Below are 17998 nucleotides of genomic sequence, written 5' to 3'. Positions count from 1 at the left end.
ACAAACACGTGGTGCTCACGGAGAGATGCTCTCCTCTGATTGGTTGATTGAGTTAAAAGTCGATAGAGACGTCACTTTAGGTCGCAGAAAAATGCGGATTGGTTCATTTGGTTCCGGGGCGTTTCCTGATGTCAGAGATACTGAACCTGATTGGTCAAATCTTTTGTCAAAACTTTAAACTAACTGAAAATAATTTGATTTGGAAGTTTGACGAGCGGCGCTGAAACTAAACGAGGAACACAATTTACTTTTATTCACGTTATTTTTAACTTCCGCTGAACTTCAACGAGGTAAATCTAATCGGTGGACTTTTGTTGTTTAAAACGAGCCGCTGTTTGTCTATAAATGTCTGTTTTTTCGACCTATAAATACATTTTAACTGTGACTAGACAGAATAGCAGCTAAGATGCTAACTGTTTACTGCCGTAAAGTAAAACTCGACGGTTTTTATGTCGTAAATCCTAAAGTTAGATTGTTAAATCCGTTGAAAAAACGAAGTTTTAAGGTTTCAAACGAGGTATAAAATGTCTGTAGTGACTTCTACAGTCAGCATGAAAACATGTAGTTTATTTATTTATTCTGTTTTACTGTAAATCTCGGGTCGCCTGCAACCTCCGCGCTTTATAACATTAAAAGACAGATCAGAGGAAAAGATCCCAGGTGAGTCCTGGTTCAATGACGTCACTCTCTACCTGTCACCTGGATGAGGTCACAGATCAGAGGAAAAATCTTGATTTGTAAAGTAACTAAAGGTCCCACATGAATGTAGTATTGAGCTTGGAAATGTAGTGGGGTAAAAGTATTTTAAAAAAGTAGAGTTCCAGTAAAGCACAAGTATCTAGAAAACTAATAAATGTACTTGCACAGTAATATTAATTAATTTTAAATTGAATCTATTGTGTGTTTGATACCAATTTATAATTAACTAGTATGACAAAAACCCTTGTGTCATACTATTTCAGTTTTTACATATTCTATTATTTTAGCATCTGTAAAATACACAATTTGAAGAAATTAGAATCTTTTTTTCCCATTTAATTATTGAACCAACAAGGAGCTAGGAAAATCTGAAAATACTGCAAAACCTAGCTCAATTTTGAAACCAAATTAAATGAATTTACCACCATAACTTAATAAACCGGAGAAAACAACCAGAAAACTGGAAAAGATTGCGGTATTGTCAAACTTAATATCATGTCCTGTCAAACAATACAGAGATGTGCAACCAAGGTTAATATTGTGCATTTCTGCTTCTCTCTCTCTCTTTGCATCGTTCTTAAACACTGTAATCCTCATGTACAAACTGGTAAAAAGAGAGTGGGCAAAAAATAAACAACCCAGTATAAAACATTATGTCAAATCCTGTAAATGTTCCTCATACAGTAAGTTATAGTTCATCATGTGTTTACAGGTGCAGCTCCAGAGCCGTCTGTCACGTCACTTGAAGTCACAAAGGACCAGGCGTTACTGCAGTGTGTTGTTAGAGGAGCTTCTCCAGAACCTTCAGTGGAGTGGAGGGACGGTTCTGGAAACAAAGTTCCTGCTGAAGAACCGCAGGTCTCAGAGAGAGGAGGTCGTTTCTACATCACTCTCAACGCTACTGTGACTAAAACTGACAACTACACTGCGTCGTCACACAGAAAACTATCAACCATCAGACTGAAGCTCAGACTCATGTTTATATCGCAGGTAAGAGTCTCTAAATTGTATTTTTATATTTCATTATTATATAAATTAAGCGGTTTATCTTTCAGTGTTCACAAAGTTCACGCATTGAAAATGTTTGAAGCTGAGTTAAGAATCTTTCTAGTGAGACACTGAAACTCTCTGTTCATGATCCACAGTCACACTGTGATTCTGAGCTGCTTTTCTCTAAAGTTTGTTTCTACTTTCATGTTGACAAAAAGCAGAAAACAAGTCCAGCAGAGTTTTCTGCTCTAATCCTCCAGATGACTTCCTGAGAGCTTGTTAGAAACATCCTCCTGAGACCAGGGGCCTCATGTATCAAAGAGTGCGTAGCTTTCATACTGAAAGATGGCGTACTCCCAAAACTAGGAAAGTACCTACGCAAACTCACCTCCACATATATCAAACTGTTCTTACGCCAGGTTCAGCGCACCTTTCTGTGATACATCCCAACCAGCGTGGAACTGAGCGCACATGCACGAGCCACCAGCCACGCCCCGGCCCCGCCCCAAAATAAAAACACAAATGACTATAAATCGCCGGCATGCCCGCTGATTTTCGACAAAACAACGACAAATCAACTTACTGCCACTACGCGCGAGGTGGACGTGGTGATCTCCGGTGTGGAGGCAGGAAAAATGAGCTTTTTAGTGCCTCAGCAACAAGATGTCACTGTGGCTGTTAACCAGCCAGATCAGAGAGCTGCACCATGGCAGAAGGGTCCCTCCACACACGCTCCTTCTAAACGCCGTTATTGAACGAGGTCAGAGCCGTTAGAGCTGCCAGTGCGTAATGCTGCCAAAATCATTTTTACGCATCAGTTCATAAGCCACACTTAACTTGTTGTCCCAATTAAACATCACATACGGGATCAAATATGCACCACACCTGACTTATTCTGAAAGGATTTCCCACACACGTTTTTTCTCCGGAGAGAGGGATCTGTGGTCATGGATCGCTGTTCACCTGCAGCGTTAACATCTCCATAATAATAATAATAATAATAATAATGATAATAATAATAATAATCCATGTTAAACCAAAGGAGAAACGGTCGGCGATCGGCACTTTGACACAGTAATTAAGGAGGTTATCTGTGAAAAATGTGTGCGCTCCATAATCAGAATCACAAGTACTTTATTGGAAATTCGGTATATATAAAAATAGTGGATATAGCAGAATATATAGACTTAAGAAAATATACAATCTTAACACCAAAACATATAGACTTCAACATACTATCATTGCACAAGTAAGCAGCACTACGCAGGTGAAGTCTAAAATATGAAAATAGATGGGAAAAAAACATCTATACCCTCATATTTAGAACAGGTTATTGATGGTGGAAAACGGCATTTTCCTTCCATTTTCCGAGAGCTATGAACTATAAAAATAATGCCAGTTGTGTGTAGTTTGAGTTTAGACATGAAAGACGTTTTAAATAGAGCATAAAAGACAATATCTACAATATCAAGAGAAGTTTCTATTCATAATAATAATAATAATAATAATAATGGTGCTGTTTTTTTCATTTATGACAGTCTTAACTATATTACATTTAGGTTTTAGAAGTGTGTGTTAGTTTTTAGGTGTTTAAAAAAACAGATTGACCTGATGTCCATTAAATGGAGCATATTATAAAACATAAATAACTTTTACCTCCCAGATTAAATCTGTGGATTGAGGAGAGAAGAACTGATGTCAAAACTCAGAGAAAAAGGAAAAACAAGGTCAACACCAGAGAGTCTGAGAGAAGAGAGTATTGGAACCATATTTTAATATTCATTGTGTTCACAGCACTATTCTGATGTTTTTCAATCAATCAATCAATCAAACTTTATTATTACAGCAGCTTTCATACAGGTCAGTTCAGCTCAAAGTTCTTCACAGATGATCAACAAACTGAGAACAAGAGAAGAACAGAAAAACAGAAAAGACAAAAATAAATTTAATAACTAGAGACCAATGCACAAAATCTATAAGAATGATTTAAACAAATGTGATAAAAAGAAAAAAAAAGAAACACTTAAGAGATAGAAGAAGAGTAATTATAGTGAAACCAAGTAAGATAAAAACTAGATTACAAATTTAAGAAATGACAAACAGAAATAAATAAAGATAACAAATATATTGCAAAAAAAGACTAAAAAATAGATTAAACTAAAAAAAGACAAAGATTGATAAAGACAAAAAAGACAAATATGACTAAACTAGAGACCAACGCACAAAATCAATAAACATGACAAAAAGAATGAAAACTTAAATAACACTTTAACACACTAATTATAGTAAAACTAGGGGAAACAACAAAAATGATTTAAAAATTACATAAAAATACAAGCAAGAATACGTTATGAAATCAATAAAATGCAATAAAAGATAAATGAAACTGATAAAAATACAAAAAAGAATGAAAAATGCTAATAAATAAAATGCAACAAAAGACTAAATAAAATATAGACAAAACTGATGAAAAGACAAAGATGGATATCATTTTATTAAAAATGGATAAAATGACAGAGAAATAAAAAACCTTATATTTACCTGTTCATTTCGTGAATGTGTGGCGGCTCCACATGTATAAACTCTGCAGGTTAAAGAGTCAAAGTGTTGAGGTAAAGAGAGAAATGCTGCTTCTCTTTGTTTCTGTGTATTAGTGAAGCTGCAGCTGATTGTGTTTGATGAATCTGGATCATTGTGGAGCTGTGTGAACCAGCAGCAGCCTCATCTCCTCTCACACACTTTGTAAAGTCACTAAAATGTCTTTCTGGAGCCTTTTTCACATCAGAAAAGACTTTGAGCTTGACAAGAGCAGCAGAGTGTGGCTTCATTCCAGCTGAAGCAGCTGAACACGCTGCAGCTTCACCTTTTAACTTCTAGTTTCTACTTTACAACTTGATGTGATTCCTGTCACATTCATCCACTGCTGCTTTCATCTGAACTGGTTTAGATTAGTGAGTCTCCTCCATCCTCCAGGAGACACTTATCAAGTTCAACACTTTATTATACAACGGGAGTCACAAACACAGCAGGACCACTGAAATTAGTCTAAAAAAAGATCAAAATACAGAAATAAAAGGTGAAATATCCTGTAAAGCTCCCAGTGTTTCTATGTTCAACAGCTCTTTAGTTTTTACATTCAGATAAAGAGGAAATGTTTAGTTTTATAACAACAGTCAGCTCTGAAAATGTGGATTTGTTGATAACAATCTAGTTAAAATAGTGATTAATTTAACAAGTCAGTGATGAAGCGTTTTTGACTTGTTCCTCTTTAAATCCATGAGAAATAAAAACCATAATAACTAGAGCGTTCATTCTTTCAGCAGCAGAAACCTGAGGCTTCTGTCTGTCACGTCGCCACGGCAACCGCTCATGATGACATCATCACGTCACGCTGTGGGCGGAGCCAAACTGTGTTATAAAGCGTGTTGGAGCCAGAGAGAAATATTCAATATTATGGTTTATTAACTTAAATCACCTTTTAGCTTCAGTTGTTCGGATTTTATTGATATGAAGAATTTAAAGAAACTCAAAGAAACGACATCACAATAATCATAAATACCAAATATTTCTGTTACAGATGAAACTATAAAAATTAATATTTTTCAAATACTAAAAGTTGTAAAATATTCAAATAATTTACCGAGTGGAAAGAAATATTTTGTTCATGTTACTACATTTAGAAATATTTTTAATCAACATCTTTTAGTAAGATTTGATGAAAAATGTGTCAGATTTGTATATATTCTTTTAATTTATGGCACAATTTCAATACTTTTATTAATTATTATGATTTATTAACTTAATAACCTTTTAGCTTCAGTTGTTCAGATTTTATTGATATGAAGAATTTAAAGAAACTCAAATAAACGACATCACAATAATCATAAATACCAAATATTTCTATTACAGAGGAAACTATCAAATCAACTCTTCTCATAAAAATTAGGATTTCTCAAAAACTAATACATTTAAACAGTTCAAATAACTTTCAGAGAATAAAATAAATATTTTAATGTTTCTACATTTAGAAATATTTTGGATCAACATGTTTAAGAAAGATTTAGTAAGATTTGATGACAAAATGTGTCAGATACATATTTTTAGTTTTGGTCCAATTTCAATACTTTTATTAATTATTATGGTTTATTAACTTAAATAATCTTTTAGCTTCAGTTGTTCAAATTTTATTGATGTAAAGAATTTAAAGAAACTCAATGAAACGACATCACAATAATCATAAACACCAAAGAGAGATTTAACTGTTTCTGCTGCAGAGTTCAAAGGTTAAAATAACGTCCCAGTGGCTCTCCGCTCCTCTGCTACATCAATCTGAAGCATTTCTATTTTCTCTGAGAGCTGCTGATGAACCGCGTCAAGCTCAACAGAGCAGATTGCACCAGACAGGAAATCAACGTAACCGCCCCCTTTCAAAATAAAACACAATACGCAGTTTAATCATTTATGACATAACACATTGTTTATTTATAAGGATAGATGGTCAAATCAACAGATCTTCCATGTTGGAGAAGCAAAGTAAGCTGTTTGTTGTTCTTGTTGTTTACTTTATACACACAGTTTATCACGGGATCTAGCGGTCTCCCGTATGTTCAGGATTATCACGTGTTCTCGTTATTTCGTGTATACGGCTGGCTCGATATGCTGCCGTTCCACGGCCGTAACGCGCCCGGTGGAAATCCCCAGACAGAGGAAACAAAGTCTCATTTAGTTAAACGCTGCTGCCTTGACTCCTCTCTCCTCGTCTCCTCCTCGCCTCCTTCAGCTCCTATCTCCTTAGGGAGGGACTAAGACCAGAGGAGAGGAGGCAAGGAAAGGAATCAAGGAGAGGAGGCGAGGAAAGGAATGTAGGAGGTAGTAAGTTGATAGTAAATGAATCTTGTGGTTTCAGCAGCATGAACTCCTTCAGTTGTTCTTTGTGTCGACTGATGTTCAACCTGCTGTTGATGATTCACAGTTTCATTCTGAGACTCTGAAACTTTCTCTTCTCTTCCAGAATCAAACACTGGATGGATCGTTGGATTTGCTGTTCTTGCTGTATTTTCTGTTGTTGTAAGCATCATTCTGGCTGTGGTTGTCGTCATACACATCAGAAGTAAAAATGGTGAGTTTAACTAATGTTTATTATTATCATATGAATCTTGTGTTTATCATCTTCATCTTTTAACAAAAGTGAAACCGTTTTTATCTTTTAACCTCTTTGAACAGATCGTGCACGCTTTTATTTCAAGTCGACTGGACTACTGCAATGCTCTGTACTCAGGCATCAGCCACAAAGCCCTCTCTCGTTTGCAGTTAGTCCAGAACGCCGCGGCACGACTTTTAACAGGGGCCAAAAAGCGGGAACACATTACCCTGATCCTTGCTTCTTTGCACTGGCTTCCAGTTAATTTTCGGATTGATTTTAAGATTTTATTGTTTGTTTTTAAAGCTTTGAATGGACTGGCCCCACAGTACATCAAGGACCTCATCCAAATTTATACTCCAGCGCGTGAATTGAGGTCCGAGGGCTCCAGCTCCAGCTCGTGGTCCCTAGAGCAAGACTTAAAACCAGGGGGGACAGGGCTTTCTCTGTGGTGGGCCCCAGACTCTGGACCGCCCTCCCCCTCCATGTCCCAACAGCCCCCACAGTGGAATGTTTTAAGTCTCGTCTCAAAACCCATTTTTATTCCTTGGCTTTTTAACACTGCGTGAGTTTTGTGGTCCTCTGTGTCTTTTATTTATTTTATTTATTTTACTACTTTTAACTAAGTCTTTTATTTTATTTTACTATGTTTATCTGATTGATTGTATTGTTTTATTTATGGCATCATTTTAGATTTATACACTTATTATTTATTGCTGATTGGTATATGGAATTGTTTGTTTTATTGTTGATTTTATGTACAGCACTTTGGAGACATTTGTGTTGTTTAAATGTGCTGTACAAATAAAGGGGGATTGGATTGGATTGAATCATCTTCTGTGTGTTTCTGGTGTTTTCTCCTCAGTGTGTTTTCTGTTTTGTGGGATCAGGTCAGCTGTGGTCTTGTCGTCTTCTTCTCATCTTGTTTTCTTCCTGCAGACGACAAGAAGAGACGACCGCTGGACGACTGCAGTCAGTCAGAGAAGCTGCAGGATCCAGAAACTCCACGTGAGCTGTGAACAACATCTTTCCATGGTTTCAGCTTTGACCGCAGCTCTTTGAAGCAGCTCGTCTTCTTCTGCAGCGACTGGAGAATCGCCTCCATCTGCCCTTTATCTCCACACATTCACACAACAGTGGTGGAGGGAAACGCTCCTTACTTTGCTCTTTATTTAGCTGCTTTTAAGGGTCAATGGATGAAAACTTGACTTTTCAGTGATCAGAGAGTGAGGACGTTGTGAAGAACAAAACAAGACTTTTGTCTTCAGACGAGCTCCAACAACACGACGTAGAAACTAGTTTGTTTCTAACGTAACGCCTTTAAAATGCTCCACAACAGTTCAACACTATCAGTCTGTTAACTGTCATTTATTGATCAAACCTCACACTGTTTACATTTATCATACTGGACTTTATTTATTCATCATTACAACAAGATTATTATTAATATAAAGTGCTGTATAAATGTCTCCAGGTACCAAATATTATCTGCTGCTTGGAGTTCTTAAAGGTCCAAAGTGAGACATGAACAGAAACATGAGACTTCACTGAACTGAAGGAAAACTAATGTCAACATTTTGAAGCTAAAGTCAAATATTATGAGACTGTTTTTATTCTGATCTTGTTTTTATATTGTCATTATTTGGGACGATCATGTTGTGTTTGTTTTTATTTGTTCAGGTGCTCAGTGTCCAGTTTATTAGGTACACCAGGCTAAAGCTAATGCTAACAGCTTCTCAGGTAAACTGGACACTGGAGTGTTTACTGTTGTTGACTGTGATGTTTGTTTATGTTGTTTACTGATGATGCTCCTGCACGTTTCATTTGATTTCATCATTTGTATAAAAACCTTTAAATAAAAAGTGAAAAACATCAAACCATCTGATTGACTGATTTCCATTTTTTTTTCTAACTTTGCTCCATGACATCTCAGAGGTAAATATTAGTACTTTTAATACTTTAATACTTTTTAATAAAGTATATGAATAAGCAGGGTTGAGTCAGATTACTTTGAAACGCATATGGTGAGAATAACTTTGTCTTATTATTAGTCAATAATAATAATATGTTGCTACACAGCCCTGTGAAGGACACAAATTATAACAAAAAAGACACAAATTATGACAAAAAAAAGAAAATTATGACAAAAAGGACAAATTATAACAAAAAAGACAAAATTATGACAAAAAAGACAAATAATGGTAGCCAATCAGATAAGGGGATTATTATTTTTTATATTTCTAGTTTTTTAACGGTCATGAATATGATTTGTTGTCTCCAGATGTCACTCTAAATAAATTCTAAATTCTGTCCAATCAGAAGTGTTGGATATTAATGTGGGCGGGGCTAGGCTCTGGCAGTTTGTTAGAAAATGTTTGTTATCAAGCGAGTTGAGTTTCTGAAATATTCAGATTTTTCTGTGAAAGAGGAAAACCCGCAGCTACTTCATTAAGTTATTAATGTTTCAATTAAACTATTAATAGTAAGATATTTAAATTAAACCACCGCTGGAGGAGGAAAAGGTACGAAACAATGTTAGCTTAAATGAAGCTAGCAGGAGCTAACCGCCGCGGCCGATTCAACAGTCGCCATGACAACCGCAACAACTCAGTCAGCTCGGCTTCTTCACACACACACACACACTATTTATATTCATACATAACAGCTTCTCACAGTGTTTACTGTTGTTGACTGTCATGTTTGTTTATGTTGTTTACTGTTGATGCTCCTGCAGGTTTCATGTGATTTCATCATTTATTTTCAAACGTTTCAATAAAAAAATAAGAAACCAAATCATGTTGTGACTGTTTTTAATGTTTCCGTGTTCAAAGTTTGATCAAACAAACAAAAGTGATTTTACTTCATTTAAAGATTTGTACTTGTAGTAGAGTATTTTTACATGGTATTAGTACTTTAACTTGAGAAATATAAAGAGTCCGAACACTTCTTTCACCACTGAAAAAATATTATGAGCTAAATATCATTAAGAAAAGTCAAGTGAGGAAAATGTATTTTTATTTGTTGTTGATGAAAAATTGTAAACAGTCATGAACAAAGTGAAGGGAACAGTTGTGTGATTTTTACAGTATTATTATTTTAAACAAAGTAAATTGTAGTAAATATGACTTCCACTTTAAAATGTTTGTGTCAGTGAGTGTCCGGATGTGATGAGGTCATCCTGAGTGTAGGCGGGTGTTTTATTGTGAAGGACCACCGGAAGCAGCCGTTAAATGTCCGTTGGAGTAAAAACGGTTGTGTGATGTTTGATGGTGACTCTTGAACCAGCATGAAGCTGATTTCTGTCCTGTGTCTCTGTCTCCTGACTCTCTGTGGAAAAACGTCTGCTGATGAAAACGGTGAGAACATTAATATTTACACTCAAGTGTTTTATCTTTGAATGAAGTTTCTCTTCAGCATTTAGCTCCGTTTGGAACCAGTCCTGTGTAATCTATGTCTACTAATGATCAGGGATCGATATGTGCTGATCAGCTTTAATTACAGCCTCCTTCTGATCCATTACAGTCATCAGAGAGCTGCGCAGCATTTAGCGGGGCGTCTCCCCCATAGACACCTATGAGAAAGTCTTTCTATATATATCTATGGTCTCCATCCTGCAGAGAAATGAGACGCTGTTTCCGAGCAAAGCTTCAAGTCAAAGCTGATCACATCTGATCAATCATCTCTCATATTGATCACTCATATTAAATCTGTCTGAGAGGTTTTACTGATCAGGAAATAATTATAATTATATCAAAGAATTAAAAAAATATATGTTACCCATTATCATAGTATTATTAATAATAGATTAAACATAAATATGTATTCTATTCTATCTGTAATCTATTCTATCTATCTCATAGGCTAGAAACCTGTTTTTAATTCAGATTATTAATAGAAAAAAGAATCAACAATGATGATTTATGATAGAATAAACTTCTCAGCAGTATATAATGTGATTAAATGAGCTCCACCTTTATCAGCTGCTGCATTAAAGTGATAAACACAAGCCTTAGTCATGGGAGAGGCCTGCTGCAGACTCAAAATGTCTTTTTATTTAAGCTGGTATTCGTCCTGCACTTATATGTTATCATAAGCTCTGTGTATGTGATCATTTTACAAATAATATGTGTTATAATAAAAACTAAGTTAGATCAAATATTTTTTATAAAGGATGGTCTTATGACAAAAGAACAAGGAGTGTAGAAGGAGGAGAAGACACTGGGTCATACAGTGTTATATTCTTGGGGTAAAACACAGAAAGGTTCAACAGGTGTTTTGGGTCATTTTGTGTCTTTTTTAAATAATTTTGTATCTTTTTTTTGTCATTTTGTGTCTTTTTTAGTCATTTTGTGTCTTTTTTTTTGTCATTTTGTGTCTTTTTTTTGGTCATTTTGTGTCTTTTTTTTAATCATTTTGATACTGCCTCCAGTGGCCCCCAGGTAATTTGAGTTTGAGACCCCCGATGTAAAACTTTAAATAGGTGAGTTATATATACATTTACCCCTCTCACAGTTATCATGATGGAGTAAATTATCTACAGAGACCAAAACATGTTTTGTACCAGGCTGTTCCATGTTTATTTCTGCTACAGTTGAACATTTTAACATGGAGGTCTATGGAGACTGACTCACTTTTAGAGCCTCAAGAGGCCAAAAGAGGAACTGCAGCTTCTGCTCTGACTTCAGTTTTCAGCTTCAGAGGTTCTCACTTTGTCTCAGCAGAGAGTTCCTGATTGGACGCTTTGAGTTCCTCCAGATCACAACTTGTGTTTGTCTCCTCCAGGAGCAGGTGTGGTCAGAGTGGCGGTGCAAGAAGGAGGTGATGTCGTTTTACCGTGTTCCCGCGGCAACAAGGAGAACGTTGAGAAAACGGTGTTTGACTGGAAGAAAGACGGTCTGGAGGTTTTCTTCTATGAGGCAGGAAAACATTACAACAACGGGCGAGAAGGTCAGAGCGAGCAGTTCAAAGGACGCGTTTCTCATTTTCAGGATGAACTGAAGCACGGAAACGCCTCCATAAGAGTCCAGAAAACAAAGATGGCCGACAGCGGAAACTACACCTGCACTTTCCCAAAGAAACAAACGTCCCACATCACTCTGTTTGTCGGTCAGTGCTTTTATAAATCACTTTGCATTTATTTTAAGTGTTTAAAATGTCTTAGAGCTGCAACAATCTGTCAACAAATCAATTATTTGAGCTCTAGAAAAATAATTACAACAAATATTTCATACTAAAATGTCAGAGAATGCTGTTTTCAGCCTCTTAAATATGGAGATTTACTTATTTTCCCTTGTTTTATATGAGATTAAACTCAATATTTTGGGATTTGTTCTGATAAAACAAGACATTTAAAGACATCAACTTGGGTTTTTGAGAAGCACGCAGAGTCAATTTTTTGATATTTTATGGACCAAAACAATTAATCAAGAAAATAATTGTAATTTAATTGATAATTAAAACAATCTTTAGACTGTTAAACAGGTCATCGTCAACTTTAAGTTATTTATTTGTTTGTCCAGTTATTTTCAGATTTTTTTTTAGAGTGTGTAACTTATTAACTTAACTTTATTTATAGTGATTAATTTCGGGTAATATATTTTTTTTATTAATATTGGGTTTTTTTGTTTTGTTTTTTAAATACTGAGGATTTGTTTGTTTGTTTGTTTCTTCACAAAACCCTGAAACTTGATGTGCTCCATCACTTTGGTCCAGACTGAGATATTTTCACAACTATTGGATGAATTATCACAATCATCCAGAACCAATAACAGTCTCAGGTTTTGTTTTTACATGTTAATAATGTCACATAATCACTCTAAAATAACAATGTTCTGTTTTTCCTTTTAGATCCTGATCCAGAGCGCTCTGTCTTAACCTCTTGAGGCTCATATTGATTATGTGTATTTCTGTCTCTTCATAGCAGCACATTTTAAACTGTATAATACCAGAAACATGAGGAAATGATACATGTAAATTACATAATTTAAAAACAAACACTCATTAGGTTTCATCAGGTGTTTTGATCTCACTTCAGACTCTGAAAGAGTTGAATTTGTAAAATATTAAAAAGGAAAAAATAGAAGTTTTCTTGTTCTTTTACTTTTATTTCATATTTTAAATACAGTAAGTCAGTCATAATATAAGCCACCAGGCTGAAATTCACAGGATCTCTCCCACAGTTTGTCTTTAATATCTGTACTTAATTTTAGTTTGATTGACAGAAGTGTCTCTGAGATATTTTAGAAAGTGCAGTACAGAGCATCTCCAGCAGAGGACTCCAGAGCTCTCTAAAACTTTAATAAAGTTACCAAATGATGATAATAAATCTCTTTATGATTCTGAGAAAATGTCCCTAAGTGTTAAATCTGTCTATAAAAATATGTTTCTAATATTTAAATACAGATTTATATATTTATAATAATTGAATCAGGCCTCCATAAACATATAAATAAAGTTTCTCTGTTCTGTGGGTGTCCCACTACCACAGTAAATCCAGCTGCATTAACTTCCATATATGGTCAGGCAGGTGATTTAATTGGCTACCAACTCACCGTGTTTTCACGGTGCTGACTCACCATTGGTTGATAGCAGCTGTCAATAACAAACACGTGGAGCTCATGCAGAGATGCTCTCTTCTGATTGGTTGATTGAATTAAAAGTCCAGTAGTGACGTCACTTTATGTCGCAGAAAGATGCGGATTGGTTCATTAGGTTCCGGGGCGTTTCCTGATGTCAGAGATACTGAACCTGATTGGTCAAATCTTTTGTCAAAACTTTAAACTAACTGAAAATAATTTGATTTGGAAGTTTGACGAGCGGCGCTGAAACTAAACGAGGGACACAATTTACTTTTATTCACGTTATTTTTAACTTCCGCTGAACTTCAACGAGGTAAATCTAATCGGTGGACTTTTGTTGTTTAAAACGAGCCGCTGTTTGTCTATAAATGTCTGTTTTTCCACCTATAAATACATTTTAACTGCGGCTAGACAGGATAGCAGCTAAGATGCTAACTGTTTACTGCCGTAAAGTAAAAATCGACGGTTTTTATGTCGTAAATCCTAAAGTTAGATTGTTAAATCCGTTGAAAAAACGAAGTTTTAAGGTTTCAAACGAGGTATAAAATGTCTGTAGTGACTTCTACAGTCAGCATGAAAACATGTAGTTTATTTATTTATTCTGTTTTACTGTAAATCTCGGGTCGCCTGCAACCTCCGCGCTTTATAACATTAAAAGACAGATCAGAGGAAAAGATCCCAGGTGAGTCCTGGTTTAATGACGTCACTCTCTACCTGTCACCTGGATTAGGTCACAGGTTTGATATAATCCAGAAAACTTTATTATTCTCAGTGTGAAACAGACTGACATAATTATTTTGAGATTAAGGTGTAAAAAGATTGAAACTACACATCACTTCTTAAAACTGGAGACATTTACCTGTTTGTTTATTTGTTTGTTTCAGGTCTGCAGGATGTGTGATTCTTGTTTACAGTATTTATGTGAGGCCATGCATTACTGTGATGTTTTCTCTATCAAACACTGTATGGCAGTTTCATAAATAGAGAAGAATTTAACACAAAACTTTACAATAATGGAGTTGTGCTACACATTTAAAAAAATCAGCCTCAAGACTTTTCCTTGGGTTCTCGTCTTTCTGAATTTGTCTTAAGGTTTAAGGTTTATAATTTCATGGAAAAGACATTAGTTTCTTTGTTTAAATTTTTTTCTACATAATTCAGTCCTGTTTTAGCGTCTGTGTTAATGACATAAATGGGTCAATTACGTGATTCAATGCAGTGTCAGTTGGTGTAACCAGTAATTTTTTTCCCATAAAAATCTGATTATATTCAGGGAAATAAATGTGAACTAAAATGAGAAAAAAATACAATCCACGTTTACATTGAAACACTATGGTATATACATTTTTTTTTTACATAATTTGTCAAAAATTTTGAAAAAATGGCTGTATTTAGAATGTGTTCTGCTCAATATTGACAAAATGTGAAAATGTAGAAATACAAAAAAAGAAAAAAATAATTTGATGTTTTTTAAAATTAAATAATTATATGTATAAGTCCACTTAATTACAATGTAGGTGGATGAAGTATTTAATATTTATAATTTATTGTGGTTACACCATTTGACATCTTGCCAACCCTTATTTGTCACCGACCCAAATAACATAAACAAGAAATGATCTTTAAACCCTTTAAATCATCTGCAAGTAATACACAATGCAAATTAGTTAAATAGACACATACATAAATTTACAATATTAACAAAGCTCCAAAATGCAAAAAAAATGCTTTCATCAAACTTATGGAAGGAAGTTACATGTGTTTTAATGTAGTGTCCTATCAAATTATGCTTGAAAAATTGTATTTTTTTTAATTAAATGAATTGAATTGTAAGTTAAATATATGTTACCAGGTGCAGCTCCAGAACCAACTATCAAGACACTGGATCAAACGAAGGACTGGTCTCTGCTGCAGTGTGTTGTTAGAGGAGCTTCTCCAGAACCTTCAGTGGAGTGGAGGGACGGTTCTGGAAACAAAGTTCCTGCTGAAGAACCACAGGTCTCAGAGAGAGGAGGTCGTTTCTACATCACTCTCAACGCTACTGTGACTAAAACTGACAACTATCACTGCGTGGTCACTCAGGAGACGATCCACCATCAGATTTCTGCTGAGACATTTGTCCATATCAGTGGTGAGATCCTTCATGGTATCTTTATATTTACATTTTTTAATGTACGATCAGAATGAACACAAATTGTGATTTAAAAAACTGAGTGAAAACTTCACACTCCTACTGAGACTCTGAGACTCCACTTCAGAGATCAGAGGCAGAAGTAGGAAGGGAGGGGAAACATCTGAAAGAATTGTTTGCTAAATGTTGAGATTATAAATGCTAACAAACTGCTGGCATACACACAGTCTGTGCTGAATTAACACACTCTGCAGGACAGAGTGTGTCGTCTAATGTACAGATTGTAAAACGCCTCGAGGAAAACCTGTGATTTTAGTCTTTGGCCAATTAAATAACGCTCAAATTCACAGATTAAATAGAGACAAAGTAAACTTTGTGTTTAGTCAGAGAAATCTGATCTCTGCCTCCTGAAGCTGCTCTCATCCTGAAGATCACCTGAAAATCAGATTTGATTTGTGGATCAATGACGTGATCTAACCCAGTGTCAGTTGGTGTAACCAGAATTTTTTTCCCCATAAAAATCTGATTATATACAGGGAAATAAATGTGAACTAAAATGTGAAAAAAAATGTACAGTCCACGTTTACATTGCAACATTATGGTATATAACACATTTTTACACAATTTGTCAAAACTTTAGAAAAAAATGGTTGTATTTAGAATATGTTCTGCTCAATATTGACGAAAATGTGTAAATGTAGAAATGATTAAAAAAAAATAATTTGATGTTTTTTAAAATGAAGTAATTATATAAGTCCACTTAAATACAATGTAGGTGGATGAAGTATTTTTTATTTGCCATTTGTTTGTGGTTACACCATTTGACATCTTGCCAACCCTTATTTGTCACTGACCCTTGTACAAACATGCTGTTTGATCACAAGACGCTGATGAGATAAAATACTTGAAGACTTTAGTTACATCAAAAATAATAACAAAAATGTAAAACCCAAGCTAAAGTTTTCTCCCCGTCCTGCACAGACTGAAGGTCAGCTCTGATTCTGAGCTGCTTTTCTCTAAAGTTAGTTTCTACTTTCATGATGACAAAAAGCATAAAACAAGTCCAGCAGAGTTTTCTGCTCTGATCCTCCAGATGACTTCCTGAGAGCTTGTTAGAAACATCCTGAGACCAGATGACTCATTATTTTACTCTCTGAGACACTGAAGGCTTTATTACAAACACCTTACAGCCACTTTAATTAAACATCCTGGACTTTAACCTCTAGTTTATAAAGATACATTGTTTCTATTATTTATAATAATAATAATAATGGTGCTGTTTTTTTTCATTTATGATAGTCTTAACTATATTATATTTAGTTTTTAGAAGTTTGTTAGTTTTTAGGTGTTTCAAAAAACAGATTGACCTGATGTCCACTAAAAGGGGAATGTTATAAAACATAAATAGCTTTTACTTCCCAGATTAAATCTGTGGATTGAGGAGAGTAAGAATTGATGTTAAAACTCAGAAAAAAAGGAAAAATAAGGTCAACAACAGAGAGTCTGAGAGAAGAGAGTATTGAAACCATATTTTAATATTCATTGTTGATATTTTTCACAACACTATTCTGATATTTTTCAATCAATCAATCAAACTTTATTATTACAGCAGCTTCATACAGGTGAGTTCAGCTCAAAGTTCTTCACTGATGATCAACAAACTGAGAACAAGAGAAGAACAGAAAAACAGAGAAACGACAAAAATACATTAAGAAACTAGAGACCAATGCACAAAATCTATAAGAATGATTTAAACAAATGTGATCAAAAGAATAAAAATAAAGAAAATAAACACTTAAAAGATAGAAGAAGAGTAATTATAGTAAAAACAAGTAAAATAAAAACTAGATTACAAATTTGAGAAATGACAAACAAAAATAAATAAATAAAGATAACAAATAAATTGCAAAAATAAGACTAAAAAATAGATTAAACTAAAAAAAGACAAAGATTGATAAAGACACAAAAGACAAATACGGTTAAACTAGAGACCAACGCACAAAATCAATAAAAATGTGACAAAAAGAATGAAAACTTATGAAATTAACACTTTAACACACTAATTATAGTAAAACTAAGGGAAACAACAAAAATGATTTAAAAATTACATAAAAATACAAACAAGAATACGTTATGAAAACTATAAAATGCAATAAAAGATATATAAAACTGATAAAAATACAAAAAAGAATCAATAGAGATAATAAATAAAATGCAATAAAAGACTAAATAAAATATAGACAAAAATGATGAAAAGACAAAGATGGATAACGTTTTAAAAATGGATAAAATGACAGAGAAATAAAAAACATGATATTTACCTGTTCATTTCCTGAATGTGTGGAGGCTCCACATGTATAAACTCTGCAGGTTAAAGAGTCAAAGTGTTGAGGTAAAGAGAGAAATGCTGCTTCTCTTTGTTTCTGTGTATTAGTGAAGCTGCAGCTGATTGTGTTTGAT

General features: G+C 34.5%; 2 protein-coding genes across 2 annotated transcripts in view; both read left to right on the top strand.

Moving 5' to 3' along the window:
• The window catches only part of LOC131969160 (CD276 antigen homolog), a 35371-nt gene extending 26855 nt beyond the window's left edge, over positions 1–8516 (top strand). The window contains exons 7-8 of the mRNA XM_059330333.1: positions 6701–6808; positions 7769–8516. Coding sequence (XP_059186316.1) covers positions 6701–6808; positions 7769–7848 — 188 coding nt within the window. The 3' untranslated portion in view covers positions 7849–8516. The remainder of the gene's footprint in view (positions 1–6700; positions 6809–7768) is intronic.
• A 2913-nt stretch (positions 8517–11429) lies between these two features.
• On the top strand, positions 11430–13909 carry LOC131969168 (V-set domain-containing T-cell activation inhibitor 1-like). Its single transcript, XM_059330345.1, has 3 exons — positions 11430–11529; positions 11612–11935; positions 12677–13909. Exons 1-3 carry the CDS (start codon positions 11445–11447, stop codon positions 12709–12711), a joined length of 444 nt encoding a protein of 147 aa, XP_059186328.1. The 5' UTR covers positions 11430–11444; the 3' UTR covers positions 12712–13909.
• The last annotated feature ends 4089 nt before the right edge of the window (positions 13910–17998 follow it).

Source organism: Centropristis striata, chromosome 3, assembly GCF_030273125.1.
Source record: "Centropristis striata isolate RG_2023a ecotype Rhode Island chromosome 3, C.striata_1.0, whole genome shotgun sequence".
Classification (NCBI taxonomy): Eukaryota; Metazoa; Chordata; class Actinopteri; order Perciformes; family Serranidae; genus Centropristis; species Centropristis striata.
The sequence above is the reverse complement of the archived record's forward strand: the minus strand, read 5'-3'. Positions and strand labels throughout refer to the sequence as shown.

Bases quoted from the DNA above. Each gene is read 5' to 3' on its own strand.
- LOC131969168 (XM_059330345.1), top strand. From the start codon at position 11,445: ATGGAGACTGACTCACTTTTAGAGCCTCAAGAGGCCAAAAGAGGAACT. The intron at 11,530-11,611 runs GTTCTCACTTTG...TGTCTCCTCCAG, and splicing joins TTCAGTTTTCAGCTTCAGAG to GAGCAGGTGTGGTCAGAGTG. The intron at 11,936-12,676 runs GTCAGTGCTTTT...TTTTCCTTTTAG, and splicing joins CCACATCACTCTGTTTGTCG to ATCCTGATCCAGAGCGCTCT.